Here is a 23,158-nt window from a genome sequence, read left to right on the forward strand (position 1 = left end):
ATCTGGGAGGATGTACATTATCAAATGTGTGGCCTCTGTATTTTGTTGGCTGTGCGGTTTTGGCCGAGGGAGGAAGAATAGATGAGGTGAGAATATGTGCAGAAAAGTGAAGACAAATGTCAAAGCAAATATATGAACCCCCACAGCAATTTGCACAATATACCTATGTTTAGACTCACACTAGGATAGGAATCGTTTACTCTTTGTAAGCATATTTCCCATTTTGTTTCATCCTCAAGACATTGGGGACCTTAGGACTACACTCACTGAGGCTTACCAGAAAGTTCTTGATCTGCAACTGCTTGTGTTAGATGATCACACAACCACGACAGAAGATGTTTTTGATTGCCTTGAAAACACCTTGGAAAGTAAGTGAACTTTGAATATCAGATTGTATTTCTTCTGAAAGCACTGTACAAATGACACTAAGACTGGATTCCATATGACATTTCCCTCCACAGCTTATTGTTAAAGGTTTTTATATTAATTAAGGTGCAGAGAAGATAAGTCATCTTGGATTCTGTATGTCTCAGTCACTTATTTGGAATATGTCACACTTTTAATGAACATGATCACTATTGCACTTTTCTTTCAAAACAAAGATGGATCTCATTGCTGTTCTCCTTCCCATACCTAGTACTTTATAAAGTGTCTGATAGAGCCAAAAGTCCGAAAAGGAATATAAGGATGTAATGGATATTAGTGGTACAGAAAATTAACAGAGGTGCTGCTATGTAGAGCTGTGGAAGAACAGGGATGTCAAGGAGATTTGTAAATTCTCTGGTCCTTGAGAAGAAAGGGTGTCTTGTCACATTAAAATACCCAACTGAAAAATAATTTATCAACAACTGTAAGATTTATCACCTATGTATCACAGTGAAGGTGCGGAGAACGTCTTGTTGTTAGCAACAGGAATGTTTTTAAAAAGTTGTTCTTTGAGCAAAAACATTTCCTCTCAAGCCCAAGAATAAGGAAAAAAATGAAATAAAAATAAAAAGGTCATATATTCTCTGACTCTCACGGGGAGCAATGTTTTAAAATGTTTCATTCTTTTCTGCTAGAATAAAGTAAATGAAGCTTTACATCCTTACTGGTTAAACTGGAACAAATTAATTGCCTGAAGAGGAACAAAGACTGCATGTTAAGGGAAGGGATGATGTTTGGGGGGCTAAGGCAGGTTTTAGCAAAGTATAGAGAAGAAATGGAGAGAGAGAGAGAGAGAGAGAGAGAGAGAGAAACTCCAGGTTTATTTACTAATTTTGAAGGATGCATATACTACCCCCCAGAAGACTGGAGCATTTAGGTTCCCTTTCCACTGTCAAAGTGCAATATTAAATGTAGACCATGCTCCTATTGGTCTTAAATGTCTACAGACACTACAAAGATGGGAGGATGGCACCAAAAACCCTCTGTCCAAAGAGAAAGGCCTTGTTTGGCTCCCAAATCACTCAGGAGGCAACAGCATAGCTTTCTCTGTATCTTATTCTCACCCCTACTTGTCACCAGGCACTACTGTAAAAAGTGCCTTATGCCAGCATTATGTTATGTTATGTTAGAATAGGACACCAATTAGATTTTAGCAATAACTCTGATACAGCTACTTTGATGCTATTTTCCCTTCTGTGGGATTACATTGAATTCCTTCATCTTTTAATTAACTCTTCACTTATATGCTAATTCCAAGTTCCTACTATAATCTCTGTATCAACCACCCATTGAACTACTAAATTGCAAAGAAGGAAGGTCATATATTTCAACTCCATCTTAACTTCACTAACAGGATTATAATTTCCCCTGAATCTATTCCTCTACTGCATGTTGTCATGGATGTTTATCACATTATACTCTGCCTGAGGATTCTAAATACCCCTCCTTAAAACTGCCAATCCCAGAATGCAACAGGAGGCAGCTAGAGGAGTCAAAGTGGAATAGTAGCACTTTAAGAGTATAGTGTGATAAACATCATGGTTTCCTGACAGGTTTATATCCTCCGTTTATCACCTCAATTCTATTGGGGGGGGGGGATTGGGACTTAACATAGTTTGTGTCTATACTATTGAACAATTCTTTCATCAGATACAAATAGTTTACTCATTTTAATCATCGTTCCCATTTTGTTTCATTCTCAAGACATTGAGAATCTCAAGACTGCACTCACCAAGGCTTACCAGGATGTTCTTGAGCTACAGCTGCTTGCCTTAGATGATAAAACAACAGTGGTAGAAGATGTTTTTGATCGCCTTGGAAACATCTTGCAAAGTAAGTGAATATTGTGAAGTCGAAGGCTTTCGTGGCCGGCATCCATAGTTCTCTGAAGATGCCAGCCACAGATGCTGGCAAAACATCAGGAATAAATACTTCCAGAACATGGCCACATTGCCCAAAAAACCCCCACCAAAAATAAGTGAATATTGAACATTAGATTGCATTTTTCTGAGAGCAGTACATACAGTACAGATTATTGCAACAGACACCAAGACAACATCTCATGTGAAACTTTCCCTCCAGCATATTGTTAAAGGTTTTGATATTAATCAAGATGCAGATAAAGATAAGTCTTCCAGGTGTCTGTCTGTATCAGTCACTTGTTTGGAATATGTCACATATGTAATGTACATGATCACCAATATTGTGCCATATGAGTTGTCAGTTATCAAGTTATGATCAGTTGACATGGATATGCCACATTGATTCATCCCATCCAACATTTTGAAAGGGAGAGAAATATTTTAAAAGGCTCATATATTCACCTTACTCCCATGCATGCACATTTGAGTGTATTTCAGCCCATTACTTTCATGTTCCTTGCCTGCCTTTGCTGACCACAGAAGGCAAGGAGGTCATAAGAAAGTGCCATGGTTTATAAGCTTGTTCTGCCCCAGACAGCTCCTCTTTGTCTCCTGATGTTGAGAGGAAGCCTATGAAAAGTTAGAGTAGCAATACTGCAACATAGGTTTGGGGATCTCTAAAGTAGAAGCAAATGAATGAGCCCGTCCAATTTGGTGGGGAGTGCAGGATTGCCATTGCAGCATTTCATGGATGCGTGGACTGTTTGTGTAATATTCATTGTGTTCTGTCCAGGTTTGGATCACTTTTATGGTGGCCCTGAACAGTGCCATCACACTTCTAATAAACAGAATGGCTGTGTACTTGCCAGCTTGGCTGGTTGAGACATCCTATGGAGGCCTATAGCCCTACACTAGTGGGCTTCCTTCGCCTGTATTGTCTGCAGTGTTCTTCATGGGATGGGATAATGTCCAGTCTAATACCTTTGTTGTGTCTTAATCTAGGGGCCTCAGGGTTCTTGAAACCTAAGGCTAGGTACTGGGCCTAGCAAGCTGCCTAGCCCTTAACATTTTTCAGTCCATCCAGGCTTCCCATCACCCCCATTGAACCTAGCAGTTGACAGGGGCATCATCCCATCTCATATGGTCCCATCCTTCTTCCCTAGAGGCATACAGAGGTCTAGATTTTCAATATTTGAATGTACTTCCCCTTCTGTTAGGCCCAGAGACCTACATACATATCCTAGCACAGAATAATTTTCTGAACCACTTTGGGATGTGCAAATACCATGTGCATATATATATATATATATATATATATATATATATATATTACTGACCCTTAATTTTGCAGACCCGTGATTTTTGCAGGTCTGTGTAATTAATCATTCTACGTTTGACAGGAGTTGTAGCCCATGCCACTAAAAGTCAGGTGAGAAAAGGTTTTTAATGTATTGTTTTATTAGTCTACATTTTCAAATTGTTAAAGCTAAGGCTGCTGTCATACTGCAGAATTAATGCAGTTTGACACCACTGTAACTGTCAAGGCTCTATCCTACAGAATCCTGGGATATGTAATTATTTGTGGCATCAGAGCTCTCTGACAGATGGGTCTAAATATCTCACAAAACTACAAATCTCATTATGCCATGGCAGTTTAATTGGTGTCAAACTGGATTAATTTTGCAGTTCAAATTCATTTTGAAAATTCACTTTCCATTTTATTCCTTGTTTGTCATCCTTTTTTAAAAAATGAAGGCTATAATAGCAGCAAACGTTACGACAGCAAAAGCTATGAGCTTTTCAGAAAGCTGCGCCATACCTGGTTGTCTGCAGACGCAAAAACAAGAGAGGAAGCATGTATACTTCTGTGGGAAGCGTTGGACACAGATTTTGAAGGCAAGTGTCACAGTGGATCATGGTTGCCTTTGGGATTGGCCTAGTGGCATTATTAAGTGAATGTGGGGTGCTGATGGTGCAGACCAGAGCAGGTGACACCCCAGAAGAGGGGGTGACACCTGGCCAGCCGTAAGCGGTATAGAAAAGTACTTCCTATTGCTAAGAGGTGAGCATGCCCTTCCAGGCTTTTCTGCAGCAGTGGTTACCTCCTCAGGAGGAGGCGATGGAAGAGGAGAAGGGTGAGCATGCCCTTTTGGTTGCCTCCACCCTCCCATTAGCCTCCCAGCAGCCTCCCACACGGGTTGGCACCTGGGATGGGGATGCCACTGGGTTGACCATCCCACCCCCAACTTGCATCAAAAAACAACTGTTCTATGCCAAACAGCAGTCAATAAGGACATAAAATTTTGTTTATTTCATCCTCAGATGCAAGAACAAAGGTTTCCCACCATGAACTTGCTTCAGAAGGTAAATTGTTCAAGGTACAAACAAAAAGATGTTGCCCTAAACCAAACAACCGTGTGGCAAAGTAAAAAATCTAGGGAAAAGTAACAATCCTAAAATGGATAGCTGTGGCCTGTTACAGACAGCCAAAATAAAGCTGCTTCGAGTCACAGTGGAGGTAGTGTGTTTCAATGATGCATGCGTCCTAAGAGTCCAGAAGCCACACCAAAGCCACGCTCCAGTCCTTAGGGCTGGAGCGTGGCTTTGGTGCAACTTCTGGACTCTTAGGACGCATGCATCATTGAAACACCATACCTCCACTGTGACTCGAAGCAGCTTTATTTTGGCTGTCTGTAACAGGCCTAGATGTTATTACATAGAGTATTCAAAAGATAGTATATGAGCAATAATTATCTGACAAACAGGCAAGCGAAAGAATATATGTGCAAAGCTGTGTGCTATGCCTGAAGATGAGAACAATGTCTATTTGAATACAGAATAAACATACAAATATTGCCAATATGTACAAAGCTGAAAACTGTAAATCCCAGCTAATATATATAAAAGATGTCCAGCATTCACTGTGAATCAAGAAATGTTTGCACTTCTGGAGGACATATGGCAATGATAAATGTACAAGAATCAATGGCAAAAGTAGAACCTAAAAACCAAACACGTTTCGACTAGCGTCTTCATCAGTAGTAAAAATCAGCTAGAAAAATTAAAAGATGTTGTTAGTATGTAAATCATGGCAATCTCATCAATGTTTCCACCCACATTTGGTGACATGCTCTGTTGCACCTACTGTCATAAAAATCTGTAAATTGCTTGTTTGGGTTTTGAATATTCACAGGCTTTTAAATTTTTCTTTTTCTTAGAAATTGGAGGAGGAGGAGAAGGACCTTATTTGAATGCTTCTGTCTGGGACCGATTTAATGCAAGACTGCCAGAATCAATTAAATGCAAGTGACTTAATGATAATATTACCTTCATGCCATTTTTACTTCTCTTTCTGTCCCATTAATGCAACTGCTTTTACCTCTCTTTCTGTCTAGTTACAACAGCTAGAGAGTTGGACTTGGATCATAAATGACAGAGTGCACAGCAAAATAAAGCAACTTACCATTCCCAATTTGAAGCCAAATTTGGGATTCCCCCTGATTTTATCGCATGGCTTTTGCCACAAAAATCACCACTCGGCTTCAATACTGGTTCCTGAACTCGCTTTGGCATTCATTTTTCAAAGTTGGAAAGCTCCCAACATTGCAAAATGGCCACCGAAGTGAGTTCAGGGACTAGTATTGGAGCTAGGCTGTTCCTGGCGGGTGGTTTTTAGGGCAAAAGCTTGCAATAAAACCAAGGGCAGCCCGAATTTGGCTTCAAATTGGGAGCAGTAAATCACTTTATTTTGCTGTCAATTAAGCTCCTATGTCACTTTTTTTATACCATGGACTTCTCAGTAAAAGGATATTCAAAATGGTGAAACAAATTGTGAAACATAACCTTTCATAGTTCTCCACTACCTATCATGTAAATGGGGAGTAACTCTGAAATAGAAATTCCTGCAAAAATTTTGAATGAGAAACTTCTCTTGTGATGAAGGAATTTGATTTGTAATGTTCTACACATTTTTTCTTAAAAACAAAAACAAACAAAAACAAAACATTTTAGCTGCTACTCACAATCATCAAGGCTGTATGGCAAAAACAAGGTTTGCTTTTAGGACTTTTGTGAATGTTGGAATCGGTGGCTGCAGCACTGCTTCTGTGAACATAACCACTTGTATCACAGAAGTATGTGTTCCCACATACTGCATTTGTGAGAGTAGCTCTTGTGATAAGGGACAAAATTTGTTAGCACATTTCTGTCAAATTATTCTGCAAGAAACTTTCAAGACATGATGGAAGAGAGGGTGAGTAGGGCAGGGAGAGTGGAATAAGCAAGGTATGGACACATTGGGACACATTGGGAAGACATGAGGTTAGGAAGGGAGAAGAAGGGAAGGGAGAGTATGCAACAACAGAGTTGAAGAAGCAAGAGAGGACAGCATTGTGCACAACAGAACCGAAGAAGCAAGGGAGAGCAGCAAGACAAAGGAGGTTGCTAGAGGGAAAGGAGAGTTATTGTCAACAGTGGAGATCAAGATGAAGCACCCTGTAAGTGTGCAAGCTGAAGAAAAAAAATGAATAGTAGGGAAGGAAGAAGTTGAAAAGAGGGAGTAGGAGGTGAGAGGTGTAGTGGCAGAGTGAAAGGAGTAAGAGAGGAAGCCATGAGGAGAGGCAAGGTAAAAGAGAGGGATTCAAGGTGTCACAGGGTGAGAGAAGGAAGGAAGGAAGGAAGGAAGGAAGGAAGGAAGGAAGGAAATAAATGAATGCAGCAGCAGCAGCAAAATGCAAAAAACAAGAAGGGGGCATTACAAAGGCAGAGGGAAGAATGGGAGTGAGACAACATAGGAGCAGCAGAGGTCCTATAGCCAGGAGGAGAGAGATGCAGCTCTGGCTGCTTTGTTTTTAACTGAAAGAAAAAAGGAGAAAACAGCTGCTTTCACATTTGTGCAGGTAAATGAGGAACTGCATACACCACCCACATGTTCACTCTCTCCAAAGCAAATACTTGGTGTGATCTTCAAAAAGGGTTTCCCCTTTCCATCTTTGAGCAATCAAAGTTGGCAGGAGGCCACATGTATACATCAGTCCCAGTGCAAAACATCAATGGTGATGATTGCATTTTCCCCCCTGCTGAGTTCTTCCAACATTAATATGCATTCCTTTGTGCTTATATAATATCATTTGGATTGCTGCAAGGCATTGTACCTGTAATAGCATGCATTCTATATGGAGCTGTATCATTTGGTATAAAATATGAATGCTAATGTATTAACTCGCTCATAGTGGGCAATATGAACAAATTACACCAGTGCTTTATTGATTTCACAGTCTATTTATTACCCCAATTTCAAGTTCTGCCTTTGACATTCTATTTATTTATTTTGATTATATCCTGCCTGTCTCTCAATATATCTTTCACTGGAGAGGCTGACAGAAGCAGCAGCAAGAGAAGCAATGTTTGCACATGTGGGGAGGATGACTTGAAAGAAGGAGCGGGAGGAATATCTGGGGTGGATTCTTTAGAAAAGTCCTTCTCCTCTTTTGGATTGAGAAGCCTTCCTTGATGGAGAGAAAAGTGGAAAGCTGCTCTCCACCTGATGAAGATGGATTGAGCGTCCTTTCTTGCCAGGGAGAAGCTTCTTGCTTTGCACCCAGTCACCTTGGGAGTAGCAGCTGAGCAGTCAGTCAAACAGAGAGCAAGAAGCCTCTTGCCTGAACCAGCCTTTGCCACAAGCAGTGATCAGTTGCTCAGTCACTACTCCCTTTGCACCTGGTCACCCTGGGAGCAGCAATTGAGCAGCCAACCAGTCTTCCTTTTGTTGTAAGGCCAGTGCAAATGAGAGGGAGAAGCTTACCTGGGCTGCTGCCACTGCCATATTCACATATGAGAGGATGAGGCAGAGGTAGGGTTGCCATAAGCCGGCTGGAGGCGGGACAATCCCGGGTTTTGACCACTAGGGGGCGTCCCTGCACGGTTTCCTCCTTGTCCCGGGTGGACGAGGTTTGCCTTTGCTGGCCCTTGCAGAGCCTCGCACATGGCTAATGAGGAGGACTTCCTCTTCCTGAGTCTGGGGCTGAACAGCCCGCCCCTTCTCCAGGCCTGAGCCTATGAGGGCTGGCAGGGGGCGGGGCTGTTCCAGCCCCAGTCTGCCCCCATTGGCCAGCCAGACTCAGGAGGAGGAGCTCCTCCTCTGTTGGGCTGGGCTGCAGCCAGAGGGGAAAGGAAAGGGCCATTTCCTTTGCCCCTTTTTGGTGCCAGGGAGGAGGAGGAGGATGAAGAGGAGGAGGAGGAGGAGGCAGTACTGTATGTATTTTTTAAGCTGTATTTTTTGAACTGCATTTTTAAAGTGCATTTCTAAGCTGTATTTTTTAAACTGTATTATTAAAGTGCATTTTAAAGTGCCTTTTCTGTGTATTTTTGATGCTTTTAATGCTAACATTTCTCCCTTGCTTCGACAATGATAGTGTGGTGATGATGTGATATGAGTCAGCTTCTGAAGTTGAGAGAGTGTCACCTTCCAAAGTGTGGTTTTGGTGTATTTTTTTGTGCTTTTAATGCTAACAAGTCTCCCTTGTTGTGACAATGATGGTGATGATTATGATGATGGTGATATTGATATCAGCAAGCCTCTCAGGCATGGCCAATGTTAGCTGCTCTGATTTTTACAAACTCATGTGCAGTGAAAAAAAATCAAAGTCCCTTGACTAAGTACACACTTCTGAGAAGTAGAGTTGGTGCAAGAAACCTGAAACGGCAAATCCACTTCTTGTGAAACCACTTTGACATGTTCAATATGCATAGCCATGTTAAACCATGCTAAGTGTTAAACTCAAGGGGTTTGATTATGGAATAAGCCTCTGAAATATGGAAGAGGCCATGTTAAGTAAAGCCACGTGAAGTGCCCAAATGTGCTGTTACGTGTGGAATGGAGGGGAATGGAGGGGGGTGGTTTGGGCAGAAAAGGAAGTCCATTTTTGCCATCTGTCTAGGAATAATGCCCAAATGTACTCCATTTTGATCATGCCTAAGAAACATGCATTTATATTAACATTTTTTTTAAAAAGCATCAATTTTTTTGCATGTCCTCCATTTTTATAAAATGTGTCCTACATTTGAAATCGTTGTCCTACATTTGTCCCGGTTTGGAGGTCCTGACTTATGGCAACCCTAGGCAGAGGGGAAGGCGGTGGCAAGCTGGGTGCTTCTGAGGTTGATGCTGTTGGTCATCTGGCTGTTGCATAAATGGTAGACCTAAGATCAAGAAATAAGGGTTGAGGGCATTAGGGTTTTTGCTTAAAAGGAAAAGGGGCAGTAGCCCCCAAAATATTTGAGGACCACTGGCATAGACTGAACCTTCTTATACAAACTTGAACAAGTTGTAACCTCTTGGTTCTACCACTATCACAGATATGTCTGGTGGGGACTTGGGAGAAAGCCTTCTTGGTGGCTGCTTCAGGGCTATAGAACTCTCTTCTAAGGAAGGCTTGGTTTGTCTCCTGTCTGTTCTCTTCACTAGCAGGCAAAGGCCTACTTATTTAAATTGGCTTTCAGCTTTTGATGTCTCTATAGTAGTACTTGGAAATCTCAGTTTCTTTTATGAAATAATATTTATTAAGTTGTTTTTAACATCCATAAAATAAAAGAATTATCATTTATTAACATTCTCAGCTGACATGACTTTCATGTAAGACAAACAGAACAGAACTTAACATGATCTTAACTAACACAATCCTAACTAACAAAACTAAACTAATGTAACAAAACATAAAATTTACATATAACATTCATTTCCTTCCTTTCCTATAGATCTTGGTTATAATAGTCTGTAACTAGTCTATCTCTTTCTTGAGCTTTCCAATAACATTCTATGATGTTTAGCTAGTTTACTTTTTATTTTAACTTCACTGTTAGTACCTTTAATCTCTATTTCTAGTCTTTAAAACCCACAGTAGCTAAATCACCCAATTTCTGATTCATATATAACATCATGCAGTCCCAGTCCTTTTTATATTTATTCACATTTCTCTCATTCATCAGTCTTGTCAATTTGTCCATTTTGGCCATGTCCTTTATCTTCAGTAGCCAGTCTTCCGTTGTGAGTGTCTTTTCTTCTTTCACAGCCTGGTATATACCATTCTCGCCACTGTAATCATATGGGAAATCTGAATTTGAAAAGCAAAGGGGAGGGGTACAGATCACAGGTGATAATTTTACATTCTTTTTCTCATTCTTAGTGCTTTATGATTTGGTGAAAATGGCAGTGAAGACCCATTCATGTATTGCAGAGTGGACATGGGGAACTACCAATAATTTCCTGAACAGTTGTTGTAAGTTTACATTGCTGTTGCTTTGTTGTTTCTTTCTTAGTGTATAATTAATCTGAATATTTTGGACTGGAATTTTGGAGATTTTCTGCAAGATTTTATGTCTTATATTTTGGAAATTCTGAAAAGAAAAAAACTCTCACTTTTCCATGATTCATTGAAACACATTCTTTTGCTATTTTGATTAAAATAACATCCAGCCAGAATAACATTAACTCTTTTGTATTTTTTGTTGATCTTATTAAATTATTTAATAGAAAGTACAATAAAAAGATTAATACAAAATTTAAAAGAGTTAAACTACATTAAACCATACTAAACGAAATTAAACCAGATTTTAAAAAAGTTTTCTTTTGCTGATTTTTTCTACTGCACTCATTAATCAGACCCACAAAATAGCGAGGTGGCTTTCATCTTTCATACAGCACAACAGAGTGAGTTGTATCAGCTTTTATTTGCATTTATTTAGTCTGGGCTTTAAAATCTTACCAGTAAATTTAGACTCTATACATTCCAACTGTCCCACATTGGCAAAGAGAGTCCTAATTAATCTTCTGTCACCCTGGTTTTTAACTTCTTTTAAAATGCCCCCGTTTCTCTCTCCCACTTCCCCCTTTTGTCCTCAGCTTGTTTCAGTTGGTGCAAAATGGCTCACAAGTGCAAAAGCAGTTTCCACGCAATTAATTTGGGAGGGGGAAAGAGAACAGGAAGAGGCAGAATTTTGCTCTTTTCTGTAAATTCTGGCAAAAGCAAACTGCTGCATCCTCTCCTTGTTTGTGTGATCATCCTTAGCAATAACTGTTGCCCTCTTGACCACACTCTGCTGTTACTTGGTTACATGTGCCCCAGTTTTCATCTGTGAATATGGAGTTTGACTCTCTCACCAGCTCTCTCCTACTCCTTACTAGACATAAGGAATTCTGGGGTCAGTAGCGTCACTGGGAGGTGCAGGCTGCACAGGTGATACTCTAGAAGGGAGGGTGACACCCAGTTGGTGGGTATTGCCCAGGCTTGTACGGGTGCTTCTCTGGCCCACATGGGCACCCCCTGGGTCTGCGCAGGTGCTATTTCAGCCCACATGGTTGCGCCTTCAACCACGTGGCTGCACTTCAAGCCCATGTGGCCACTCCCATGTTCCCCCATTCCAGGAAGTCCCACTGAAAGTCCTGCCCCCCACCAGGTGACACCTGGGGCAGGATCACCACTATCTGGGTTTTTCTTGAGAGAATGTGTCATGTACAAACACACAAATCTTGATGTGTCTGAGATGCAACCTCTAGTTTAATTCCACAAGCATATACTTTCTCTCTTTTCTAGTACCTAGGATATCACATAATTGTTAACGATTTTGCTTGCATTAATTTAACATATCTTCTGATTTTCACCAATATCCAATACACATTAACCAGACTATAGGTACAGGAAAATCATTTCCCATAAATCAAACTCTATAACTATTCTCCAGCAGGATTAACAATTTAATATTATTCCATCTCTCACAGTAATGAGTTTGCACCTTGGGCTTTGATCCCATGCTTATTTATATTGCTCCAAACAGGTTTAAATGCAAATGTTGTTTCAATACATCTTACCAGGTGATGTCAAAATTGATGATCTGCGAGAGAAAAAAGTTGTCTCTCTGGTTGATGCTGGTTTAGCTTTAAACAGTGCTTACCCACTTATTCTCCATTCAAAGAGAAATGTGAAGCTGATCCTCTCCTTTGATTTTAGTGCTGGAAATCCTTTTGAGGTAAGTGTTTGAAATAAAGTAGGATTGAACAAAACATGACCTTGGGTCACATGGAGCTCCCCAAAGCTGTTTTTGTAGTACTTAACCATTCTATAATCCCTAGACTGCCCCCCAGAAGAACATAGGAAGTGAACTGACTCACCAGAAACCTTTCATAGATAACAATCACTTTTTAAACTGGTTGCATATCTCCTCTGTGTTTTTAAATATGAAATACCTGTTATTGTTTTTAAAAATCAAAGGTGCATTTCTGACCAGTTCCAGTAGCTTTTGTTTTGTTTTGTTTTGCTTTGCTTTGGGGGTATTTGGGTTAGTCTCTGAGGCTTCCACAGTGTGTTAGGTAATAAATTGACCCCTGGGAACTGCCATGATTGCCCATAGTTGAATTAAAGAGACAAGCATAGCAAATCACAACATAGCTGGTGTCTTGCTAGTGCCAGCAAGTGTAGAAAAAGTTGTATATTTCTTCCTTGTCATTGTGAAAATTGGTATCCTATTCCTCCTTCTGCAATGAACAAAGCTCCCTGTCTTAACAACTCACCATTTCACCATGATGCCCCCCACCATTCAGTGTAGGCCAGTGTTGAGCAGGAAGGAGAGGGAATCATAGACGTGTTTGGCCATGTCCCCATGGCCAGACAGAAAAAAACTGTGTCATCCATCAAGGCTTCCAGGGGACCTCAATGGATCTCAGTTCATGATGTCATTGGTATGCTTCTGGGTATGGAGACACAGCCAGATGCTTCTCCGGTTCCCACTGCTGTCCGCTAGCCACTGAATAGTTGTTGTGGGGAGGGGGGCTGTAGAGTTTAAGCATTTAGTCAAAGGAAGGTTGAGAGCACAAATGTGTCCCAAATGCAGTCTGGGTACCAGCCAAAGACTGATTGCTTCACAGCTGATAGAGACTAACTAATGAGCAAGTGAAGTAATAGAGCACCTTACAGTTCAGCACTTATCTTATTTAGAACTTTGTTACATGGGAGGCAAGCACCCTTCTCTCATCATTAAATGGAAATTAAATCCCGTCAATATCCTGCAATAACAGAATGATTTTCACATGATGTCTTGTGATGGTGCAATTATCAGGTCATTATCTCATGAATAAAGCAGCAAAATTCATAGGAAAATCCATTGAATAAAAAATGGCATGATTTTGCTGCTTTATTTATGGGATAATGCCCCGATAATTGTGAAGTTGTGAGATCCCATTATTGCAGGATATTGATGGGATTTAATGTCCATTTAATGATGGGAGGAGGACACATTCCTCCCATGTGATAAAGTCCTTAGTAAACAAAAGCCTTAAGTCCTGAAGAAAGTTCATTCACAAGCCTCAGGTCTGGCAAGAGAGTTCTTCAATACCCAAGTCAAATAAATGGTATCCAGAGTTCACAAACACAGTCCAGGTCAAACACAGAGTTCAGGAATATAATGGAGAGCCAGATAATCTCTGACAACTCCTGGAGGGCAGGGATGGGAATTCATAGATCAGTAGCTCAAAACAGCTGCTGTTTATTAATTGCTCTTCTAATAAATCCTCTGAGACCTTCTCAAGTCCTCCCTTGGTTGCTTCTCTTCAAAGAAGGTAGGTAATAATAATAATAATTAATAATTTGTTTTATTTATATACCGCTATTCCAAAGATCATAGCGGTGAACAGCAAGTAAGCTAATTAGCAAGTAAGCTAATTTGCCCCCAACAGTCTGGGTCCTCATTTTAGCTCCCTCCTCGGAAGGATGCAAGCCTGAGTCGAGCTTGGGCCCTTTTGCTGGTCTTGAACTCGCAACCTTGTGGTTTTGAGTGAATGGCTGCAGTACAGGCATTTAACCACTGCGCCACCAGGGCACCAGGTAGGGGTAAGTTGTCTTCTGTCTCTGACTGGGCAGGGTTCTCTGCCAGAGCTGGCACTGCACTCTGGTCTGTCTCTGAGATGTGTGGCTCTGGAATCTCCTCCTGCTCTGGTTCAGCAGCAGATCCCAGCATGTCTATTGCTTCAGTCTCTGAGTCAGAGTCCATGTCCACATTCTGGAACCAGGGCATGACGATATGTAGTAAAATTCTGCTTGTTAACTTTTATGCTTGCACTTTATGTCTTATTGTTTTTGTTCTGGAATTTAGAAGGGGAAGCTGGAGGAATTCAGCATTTCCTAGGGCAGTGCTTCACAAACTATTTGATGTGAGGGACCACTAGTTTTTCCCCAGTGTGCCACAGGCCATTATTAAATTTGTGCCATAGGCCATTATTATACTTGTTACTTTCTTTGCCAGGGGCAGGCAGCTGGTGGCTTAGGACTGGCATTTTGAGTAGCATTGCAATTTAGCAGCCCATAAAGCAATGTATAACTTTTTCCTCTCACTATTTTACTAAATGGCAACAGCCTATGGCTCTTAAAGTCTGTGACACAGACTAATGCCATTTGAACATTGTCTTGGGAGATTATCACACATCTTTTTTGGCCCAATCTGGGCACAAGCTTAAATGGGTGAAAACAGATCTTATTGCACGCCTCCATGTCCAATTCAACTGCTTCGCGTACCCAATCCAGATTCCTGGCATACTTTTTGAATAATGGGAAAGTATCTTTTGTTTGAAAAGTATGCCAGGAGTCTGGATTGGGTATGTGATGTGGCTGAGTTGGGCATGGAAATGTGTGCTAAGATCTGTTTTCACCTCTTTAAGCCTGTGCCCATCCTGTGCCCGGATTGGGCAATAGAATAAAATAAAATAAAATAAAATAAAGGCATGCTATAATCTCAGTCTCCAGGGAGAATGATAGCAGAATGGCAAATGGCTTGCTATGTGATATTGAGCTTCTGAAATTAACTCAGCACTGCACCCTGAAAAAAAAATTCTAGGTCATTTCCCATGAAGTAATCTTAGAATAGGTGCAAATGCAAAGTAGAAAGTAAATGTCAACAAAGTGACAGTGTTTTTATCCTTGTGGATTTGCCATTCACTCATCTGTTATGTTGATTTCTCTTTCCATTTGTTGCAGACCATTAAAAAAGCATCTGAGTACTGTAAAGTTCATGGAATTAAGTTTCCTGAGATTGATGAGAGTAAACTGAAGAACAAAGACAACTCTTCAAACTGCTATATCTTCCGAGGAGATGAACTAACTGTTATGCATTTCCCACTGTTTAACAAAGACAACTGTCAAGGTAAAATGGAAATTTACTACATGTATGAAATATATAGTTAATCAGATATTAGAGAAGTGTGCTAGATAATTAAATGAGTTGTTTTTCTTCCAGTACTGAACTGTTCTACCCTCACACCCATTCTCATGTGGGCCCTAAAACTGTTTCCTTGTAGATAAAATGCAAAGATTCTTCCTCCCTTCTTCTTCTTCTTTCTGGCATGGGATGTATAAATTCTTCTTCCTTCTGGCATATCTATAAATACCTGCTCCTTTGCTTCTTCCTTCTAGGGACCATGGGAGGCAATTTCATCCCTCAGTCTTGTTTTATGATCATCCCTCTCAATCTAGAAGGAATTTCTGATTCCTTCCTGTTTCGAAACAAGTTTCTCTTGGGCCTAAAACAGGCCAGGGAAAGTTGAACTGAAAAAGAAAACTTTCTGTGGCTGTTAGAGTAGGGTTTTTTTTAAAGTTTTGTTTACTTTAGTTTATTATTATTGCTCAGGCCAAAGGCCATTTGCAAACATAACAACTTAGATAAAGACATACAATGTGGAATAAATCACATATAGGCACACCTTAAGAGACAGCATGATGTAGTGATTTGAGCATTGAATTACAGCTCTGGAAACCAAAGTTTGAATCCCTGCTTGGCCATGGAATCACATTAGGTGATCTTGTGCAAGTCATGCTCGCTTAGCCTCAGAGAAAGGTAAAGACAAATCCCCTCTAAACAAATCTTGCCAAGAAAACCCTGTGATAGGTTCACCTTAGGACTCTATGAGTCAGAAATGACTTGAAGATGTGCAGCAAGGACAGTAAGATGTGCCTTGCTAATACAGTAGGCTAGGTTCAAGGCCACTACTGCAAAGTTTATATCACCTTAAAGTGAATCAGCCTTCTCTCCCCCTCCTCCTTGCCAGTGCACATAAAAGGCTAAAAACACATTTAAAGATCGAGCAAAGGTAACAAAATTGTGCCCATTGACTTGTTCAGTTCAGCTTTGCGTCAGCTGATGTGGGCTGTGTTAGCAAAGCATTTCAGAGTGAAGTGCTGTAAAGTGAGGCACTTAAATGGGAAATAAAAATAAATATTTTTTAAAAAATTAATAGGATTAAAATGTATCATAAGTAAGCAACTGTACTGTGATTAGATAAGATCATTCCCAGTACAATAATCTGTGGTCAGAATAAAATTTGCCTGAATTTTCTTGGCCCCAAAAAATCTAATGAGGTAAATTCTTGATTTCTGGACCGTCACATATGAATAAATGGAGTGTCAGAGGTGTATGAAAACACCTGCCATCAGTCATAGCTGGTGGCTATCGCTGTGGTTTGAAAAGAAAGAGTGGAAAAGGTTTTCCTAAATTCTGGAAAAGGAAGTTTTACAAAGTAAGCATCTCTTTGATGGGCAGCTTTGTAGAGTCTATATCATTGAGGGGGAAAAAGAGGTGTTAATAATACACCTGTCTTTTTAAGAAAAAAAGAAGTGTCTGAGAGAGGAAAAAGTCTACTTGTGAGTCAGATATATTTCTGAGTTAACATGAAAATAATTGAACTGTTTATAGGATGCTAGTAGTAAAAATGGATTGCTCTATGCTTAACAACAAACATGCCTAATTTCCAGAAACAATTGCTAAACATAGTGACACCTATGGCATCTTCAAGAAGTCTTATTCCGATGAAGATATCAAGGAGATTCTCACAGCAGCAAAGAAGAATATAGCAGAAGTTCAACATATGATTCTGAAAGAGATAAGGCATATTATTGGTCTTTCTCCATAGAAGATTGAACCAAATATACTCAGTATTAATGTTCTGGGGGACCAAAAAGTCTTTCTTCTATGTACAGTAAGAGAATCTGAAGAGTCATTTAAAAGCTGGTTCACATAATGAGCTTTATGTTTGCTTGTTTTCTTTTATTACAGATCTCTTAATCACTTATGGGAATGTGTACGTGGATATATAGAGTTATTTTAAAAAAAGTGGTGCAAAGGTAAAGCTGTTCTTATTTGGTTTTGCCTCATTCTTTTTGAATCACCCTGTATGATGGTATATATAATGGCTTGAATCCTATTATCATTTCAAACCAGAATAGACACATTGAATCAAATGAATTTTCTTATGACTCACCATTAAGAAAAATTCAGGCAATGAAAGTACTTCAGTTGGGTCTGCTTAATAGAATTCAGTCAAATATGTTTATTAAATAAAATATGTGCAGAAGTAGCTATGTGCTCATAAGAAACTTTAATCCAATATAAATAAATAAACGAGTCTGGAAAAACACATTTATGAAAACATTGCCTTTTGGTAAGATCCTTTTCAGTGCCACTGGAATGGCAAATTATGCCAGTATTGCCATTATGGCACAGCAGTAATCTGGGCAACATTATCATGACCATTTTGGATTATTTTTGTGATTGCTCCAGGTTGTAGGAGGACATAGGTGTATCTGAACATCAGAGCTGGCCTTTTGCTCTGTGAACAAATGGGGGACTGCTAGATGTCATTTTACACAAGTATATAAAACGTACAACCACAAGCATAACATGGAGTTACAAACACACATATAATGCCTCAGATTCCAGAGCTGCTTCTCCAGAAAGCATACCTTCCCAGAATTCTGAAAATGAACAAAACGGAAAAACAAAATCGGCACAAGTTCACTGAATATGCACAAATTATGAATGTTTCATATATCCCTCTTGACCTTGGTATATCCTGGGAATTACTGTATTTTGCAAGTTTTAAAGCATCTATTGATGGGCTTTAAAGATGTAGTTAGTAATAGGGATGGTATCCTCCAAAGCTGACGCTAGTAAATATTTATTGTATTATTTATACAGATGACACAATACTATTGTCACAGATTAGCCTTGGATTAAAAAGATTATTCACCATCTTTGAATACTATTGCAGAAGTAAGTATCTCACTATCACATATAGTGAGTCCAAACTGCTGGCTTTCTCAAAAAGCAAAATAGATTCTGCTGGAGATAGTTGATCAACTGATTTAAAAGGTCAATTCTGACATGTGTTTAGATGTCCATTTTCATAGATCTTCTAAATGGGGTATGCACAAAAAGTTTGTAGTTCTTAGAGTGCCATTTCAAACACCATTTGAAATCCTCTTGCTTAAATTAATTTAATAGCTTTTATACACAATTGCAGTGCAGATCTTAAGTCTGCATTTTTGAGCTCTGTTATGAGTATTCTTAAATGTATAACTATCTCTTCATAGAAAATTGTTCTGATACACACACAAAATATCTGCTTGCTCTTTGTACTGGATACTGCCTGACATATGTTGTATTGCAGATCTCAAAATTATTTTTCTGCTATTCTTGTACTGACAATTTATTATCAATAAAGCTATTAATTTGTTTTGCTCATAGTCTTGAGTTTGCAGTCCCCCCCCCCCCCCCCAATCACTGGTTAGATTCAAACGCTGGAGCAGTGCAAGCTAGAACACAGATTATTGTTACTTACCTGCTTTTGGAAACTGTCCAGGTCATTAAAAAGTAAAGACTCAAAAAGAGAGACAATTAATCATCTAGGCATTGCTGAATTAGTTGTGAAATCTTAGCTATAATAAAGCAGATTTCCAAAGCACTCCAACTCTTGTTTTGGCAATGCCAACACAGCTGCAAACCATCAAGACAAATGCTCTGTGGCCTCACTTTTCTACTGCATCCTCCCTCTCTGTTCCACTATGAACAGAACTAATAATGTTCTTACTGTATAATCAAAATTACAAGGAGGGGAATAGTTCTATGGTTCTATGAAAATAAGTCTTAAGAGATTTCAACAGAACACTGTGAAATACACTTTCTACAGAAGAAGCAAGGAGAAATGACAATCCCTTCTAATTACTATGGGTGCCATTGACAGAGACAGGCCTGATGGTCTGTCACCACGTGCCAAACAACTAAGTGAAGTGGGAGACATGAGATTTTTAAATTTGGAAAACATCTGAGATTCCAGATGTTTCCCAATTCCCCATAAAATAATCCCCAATTGAGCATCAGATGGAGAATTTGTAGCTTGCTCTTTAGATTGCTTCATCTGAAGGTAATTATGACATTCCAGAAATGGGTGTGGGAGTGATGCTCAGGTTGGGCATTATGCCTACACTGCAGAGAAACATATATATAAACAGCAGTGGAGAGACACAGAGGGAATAATCAGAGAAGCAAAAGAGCTGGAAGTCCCTCTTAGAAAAAGCAACTAGGATCAAGGCAAGTGTTGTTTCTTGGCAGAACAGTGGCAGCAGCAGGATGTGTGTGTGTGTGTGTGTGTGTGTGGATTGGTGGAAGTAACAGGATTGGGATTTGCTAAACTGGAGAGGGGTCATAGTGGACACATTGACTTCTGTAACAAAATTTCAAAGTAACATGTTGTATAAGTTACACCTTTGTGTGTAATGTGTTACTTTTGATGGGATTCAAGGCAGACTGATGTTCCCTTTTGAAATTAGGCATTTATTGCTAGTGCCAATACTTTTTGTTATTTATGTGTTATTTATTATTTGTTCTTGTTATCAGGAGGGGCAAACATAATTTAGTGAATGATTTTAGGGCATCTCCCCACAAATGTCATGCCATTTCTTCTGCTCCCCATGGTATGTAAAAGAAGCAAGTAATCTGCTCCCCATGGTATGTAAAAGCAGCAAGTAATGTAATGAATCAGAAGAAGAAAACTGAAATGACAATTTACTTGGGTGTGGTGGCAGGGATGGTGCAGAGAATCAGATATTCAATTTACTTTTGCTCTGCTGCCTCATGAGTTCCCTTTTCCTAGACCAAGGTCAGGACTGGAAGATAATTTAATTTCTCAAGTACTGTAGAGATGCCAAATTGACTCAGAGGGATGTTTTTCAGTATGGAAGGTGATCACAGAAACGTTGGTCATTTGGTTACCCACTTGGCCTACAGTACATAATGCATGCCTTTCTAGATTTTTTTTAGAATAACAAAGATTATGATGAGTGAGACAATTATCTCCCTATTTTTATGTTACTAATAATGCTCATGGTATCATCTTCACCAAGCTTCTTTACCATTTATGGCAATGCTGATAGGTTTGTGTGCAGATCACGATATCTACTAGTTATGAATATAGAATAGGGAGTGGTTGATAGATAAATCTGATCCATGCCTGAACTTGAGTCTTCTTTAAGAGATATAACATCACTTTGGTATTCATGCACACACCCTTTGCCTTACCACCAAGGCTGTCCTCAATATAAAGGGGAAATTTTGCAAACAAATACACTATTCATTATCAGACTGCATACATAATAGGCCTGTGATTATACTAGATAAAGACTCTTCACAGCAATTTAATTTTCAAATTGCTCATTTAATTAAAGATCAGTACTTTACAGTACAACAAACCATTTATGTTATATAATTTGCTGAACTTCTAACAGGGAGAAGAATGAAATTATGACTCCTATAGAATTACATTATGGAACATGTTAATATTAAGCTGTCAATAAACCCATCACAAAGCAAAAAAAACATGGTGAACAGATGAACAGCATCTCTGTTTTTTAAGAGTCTTGCAGTGTTCATAGAATGATGTTTATCACACTATACTCTTAAAGTGCTACTATTCCACTTTGACTCCTCTAGCTGCCTCCTGTTGCATTCTGGGATTGGCAGTTTTAAGGAGGGGTATTTAGAATTCTCAGGCTAAGAACTTCTCTGCCTGAGAATTCTAAATACCCCTCATTAAAACTGCCAATCCCAGAATGCAACAGGAGGCAGCTAGAGGAGTCAAAGTGGAATAGTAGCACTTTAAGAGTATAGTGTGATAAACATCATAGAATCGTAGATGGCCATCCAGCCTCTGCTTAAAGACTTCCAAAGAAGGAGACTCCACTACACTCCGAGGGAATGTGTTCCACTGTCCAACAGCCCTTACTGTCAGGAAGGGCTTCCTAATGTTGAGGTGGAATCTCTCTTCCTGTAGCTTGCATCCATTGTTCCGGGTCCTGTTCTCTGGAGCAGCAGAAAACAAGCCTGCTCCCTCCTCAATATGACATCCCTTAAAATATTTAAACAGGGCTATCATATCACCTCTTAACCTTCTCTTCTCTAGGCTAAACATCCCAGCTCCCTAAGTAGTCACCCTCCTTTGGACACACTCCAGTTTCTCAATGTCCTTTTTAAATTGTGGTGCCCAGAACCGGACACAATAGTCCAGGTGGGGGCTGACCAAAGCAGAATACAATGACACTATTACTTCCCTTGATGCAGACAGTATACTTTTATTGATGCAGCCTAAAATTGCATTGGCCTTTTTAGCTGCTGTGTTGCACTGTTGACTCATGTTCAACTTGTGGTCTACTTGGACTCCTAGATCCCTTTCACATATTGTCTCCTTAAGCCAGGTGTCCCCCATAATCCTATATCTGTGCATTTCATTTTTCTACCCTAAGTGCAGTACCCTACATTTCTCCGTGTTGAATTTCATTTTGTTAGCTTTGGCCCAGCTTTCTAGTCTATTCAGGTAATTTTGAATTTTGATCCTGTCCTCTGGAGTATTAGCTATTCCTCGTAATCTGGTGTCATCTGCAAATTTGGTAAGTATGCCCCCAATTCTGTCATCCAAGTCATTAAGATGTTGAGTAGCACTGGGCCCAGGACAGAGCCCTGTGGGATCCTGTGTGTTGAACTACTTGATCAATATAGCAAGAAATTTAGCACATGATCCCTGTTCTCACTGCAATTGTGCCAGTTAGAGAAAATGGAAGCATATCAGTTTGGGTGCAGCCATTATCACATGACTTTGAAATAGCATGACTAAGGATGTATCTGCCATTCTGATCTCTCCTGCATTCTCCTTTAACCCTGACTTCCTGCCCTATCACTTATGCCCTATCCAGCATGTCTTTCAGATTTAGTTTATTTTTATTTTTAACACAGTTCTGGAGTTATGCTAATAAATTTAAAGTTAAAGAAATCAGGCTGCTGGGGAATAGCAAGGAGGATGGCAGACAGGGAGTGAGAAGGAGACACTGAAACCTCATGACAGCCAGTTTTGCAACTGCCATGTTAGCAATGTTTTGCACCTGAGAACTAAGGGGACTGAAGCATGACTGGGAGCTTATTAACAAGTTTCTCCCATCAATGAAAAGGGACACGCTAACCACACATGGGAGACAGCAAGTACAGCCGATGGAGGAGATGTTGTGTGATCAGTATCACCAAAGGCATTATTTTATAATTGTAGTCTGAAAGCTGCATTTGGTAATTTTCTTATTTTTTACTGAATACATCAGCTTCTCCTCTCCAGAGAAAAACCAACATGAATTTGCAAACTGAAATGAGAAAAGGGATGTTGACAATAGGACAAGATCTTTTTTCTCATTTCAAATTGGATCTTGTCCTATTGTCAACATCCCAATAAGAAGCAATGTATTTCACAGTGATGTCTCAGTAACTGTCACAGTAATATGATTTTCTAGGCCCCCAAGTGTTCTGTTAAGAGTTAGTAGTCTTTTTTTTTTTGGGGGGGGGGGGGTTGAATTGAAATGAAGAAGGGATAGGTGAAAGGCTGCAGATGAACACAAGCATTCAAATCTGAATGTTTGAAAGTGGGGGGACATGGATTTTTCTTTTCTGCCTTGAAAACAAATTAAAAAGTCCTCTTCCACTACAAGAGGTATCCTGTCTATTCATACCTGCTGAGTAGTTTG

At 39.7% G+C, this 23,158-nt stretch overlaps 1 protein-coding gene across 1 annotated transcript in view; it reads left to right on the plus strand.

Moving 5' to 3' along the window:
* Window positions 1-17,235, plus strand: part of LOC149303359 (cytosolic phospholipase A2 gamma-like) — a 33,664-nt gene extending 16,429 nt beyond the window's left edge. Inside the window, exons 10-15 of the mRNA XM_089480658.1 lie at window positions 240-368; window positions 2,131-2,259; window positions 10,472-10,564; window positions 12,157-12,311; window positions 15,308-15,473; window positions 17,078-17,235. Of these exons, the coding sequence (XP_089336784.1) occupies window positions 240-368; window positions 2,131-2,259; window positions 10,472-10,564; window positions 12,157-12,311; window positions 15,308-15,473; window positions 17,078-17,235 (830 nt within the window). The remainder of the gene's footprint in view (window positions 1-239; window positions 369-2,130; window positions 2,260-10,471; window positions 10,565-12,156; window positions 12,312-15,307; window positions 15,474-17,077) is intronic.
* The last annotated feature ends 5,923 nt before the right edge of the window (window positions 17,236-23,158 follow it).

Source organism: Sceloporus occidentalis, unplaced genomic scaffold (assembly GCF_023333645.1).
Source record: "Sceloporus occidentalis isolate IW3139 unplaced genomic scaffold, rSceOcc1.0.p SCAF_14, whole genome shotgun sequence".
NCBI classification, from domain to species: Eukaryota; Metazoa; Chordata; class Lepidosauria; order Squamata; family Phrynosomatidae; genus Sceloporus; species Sceloporus occidentalis.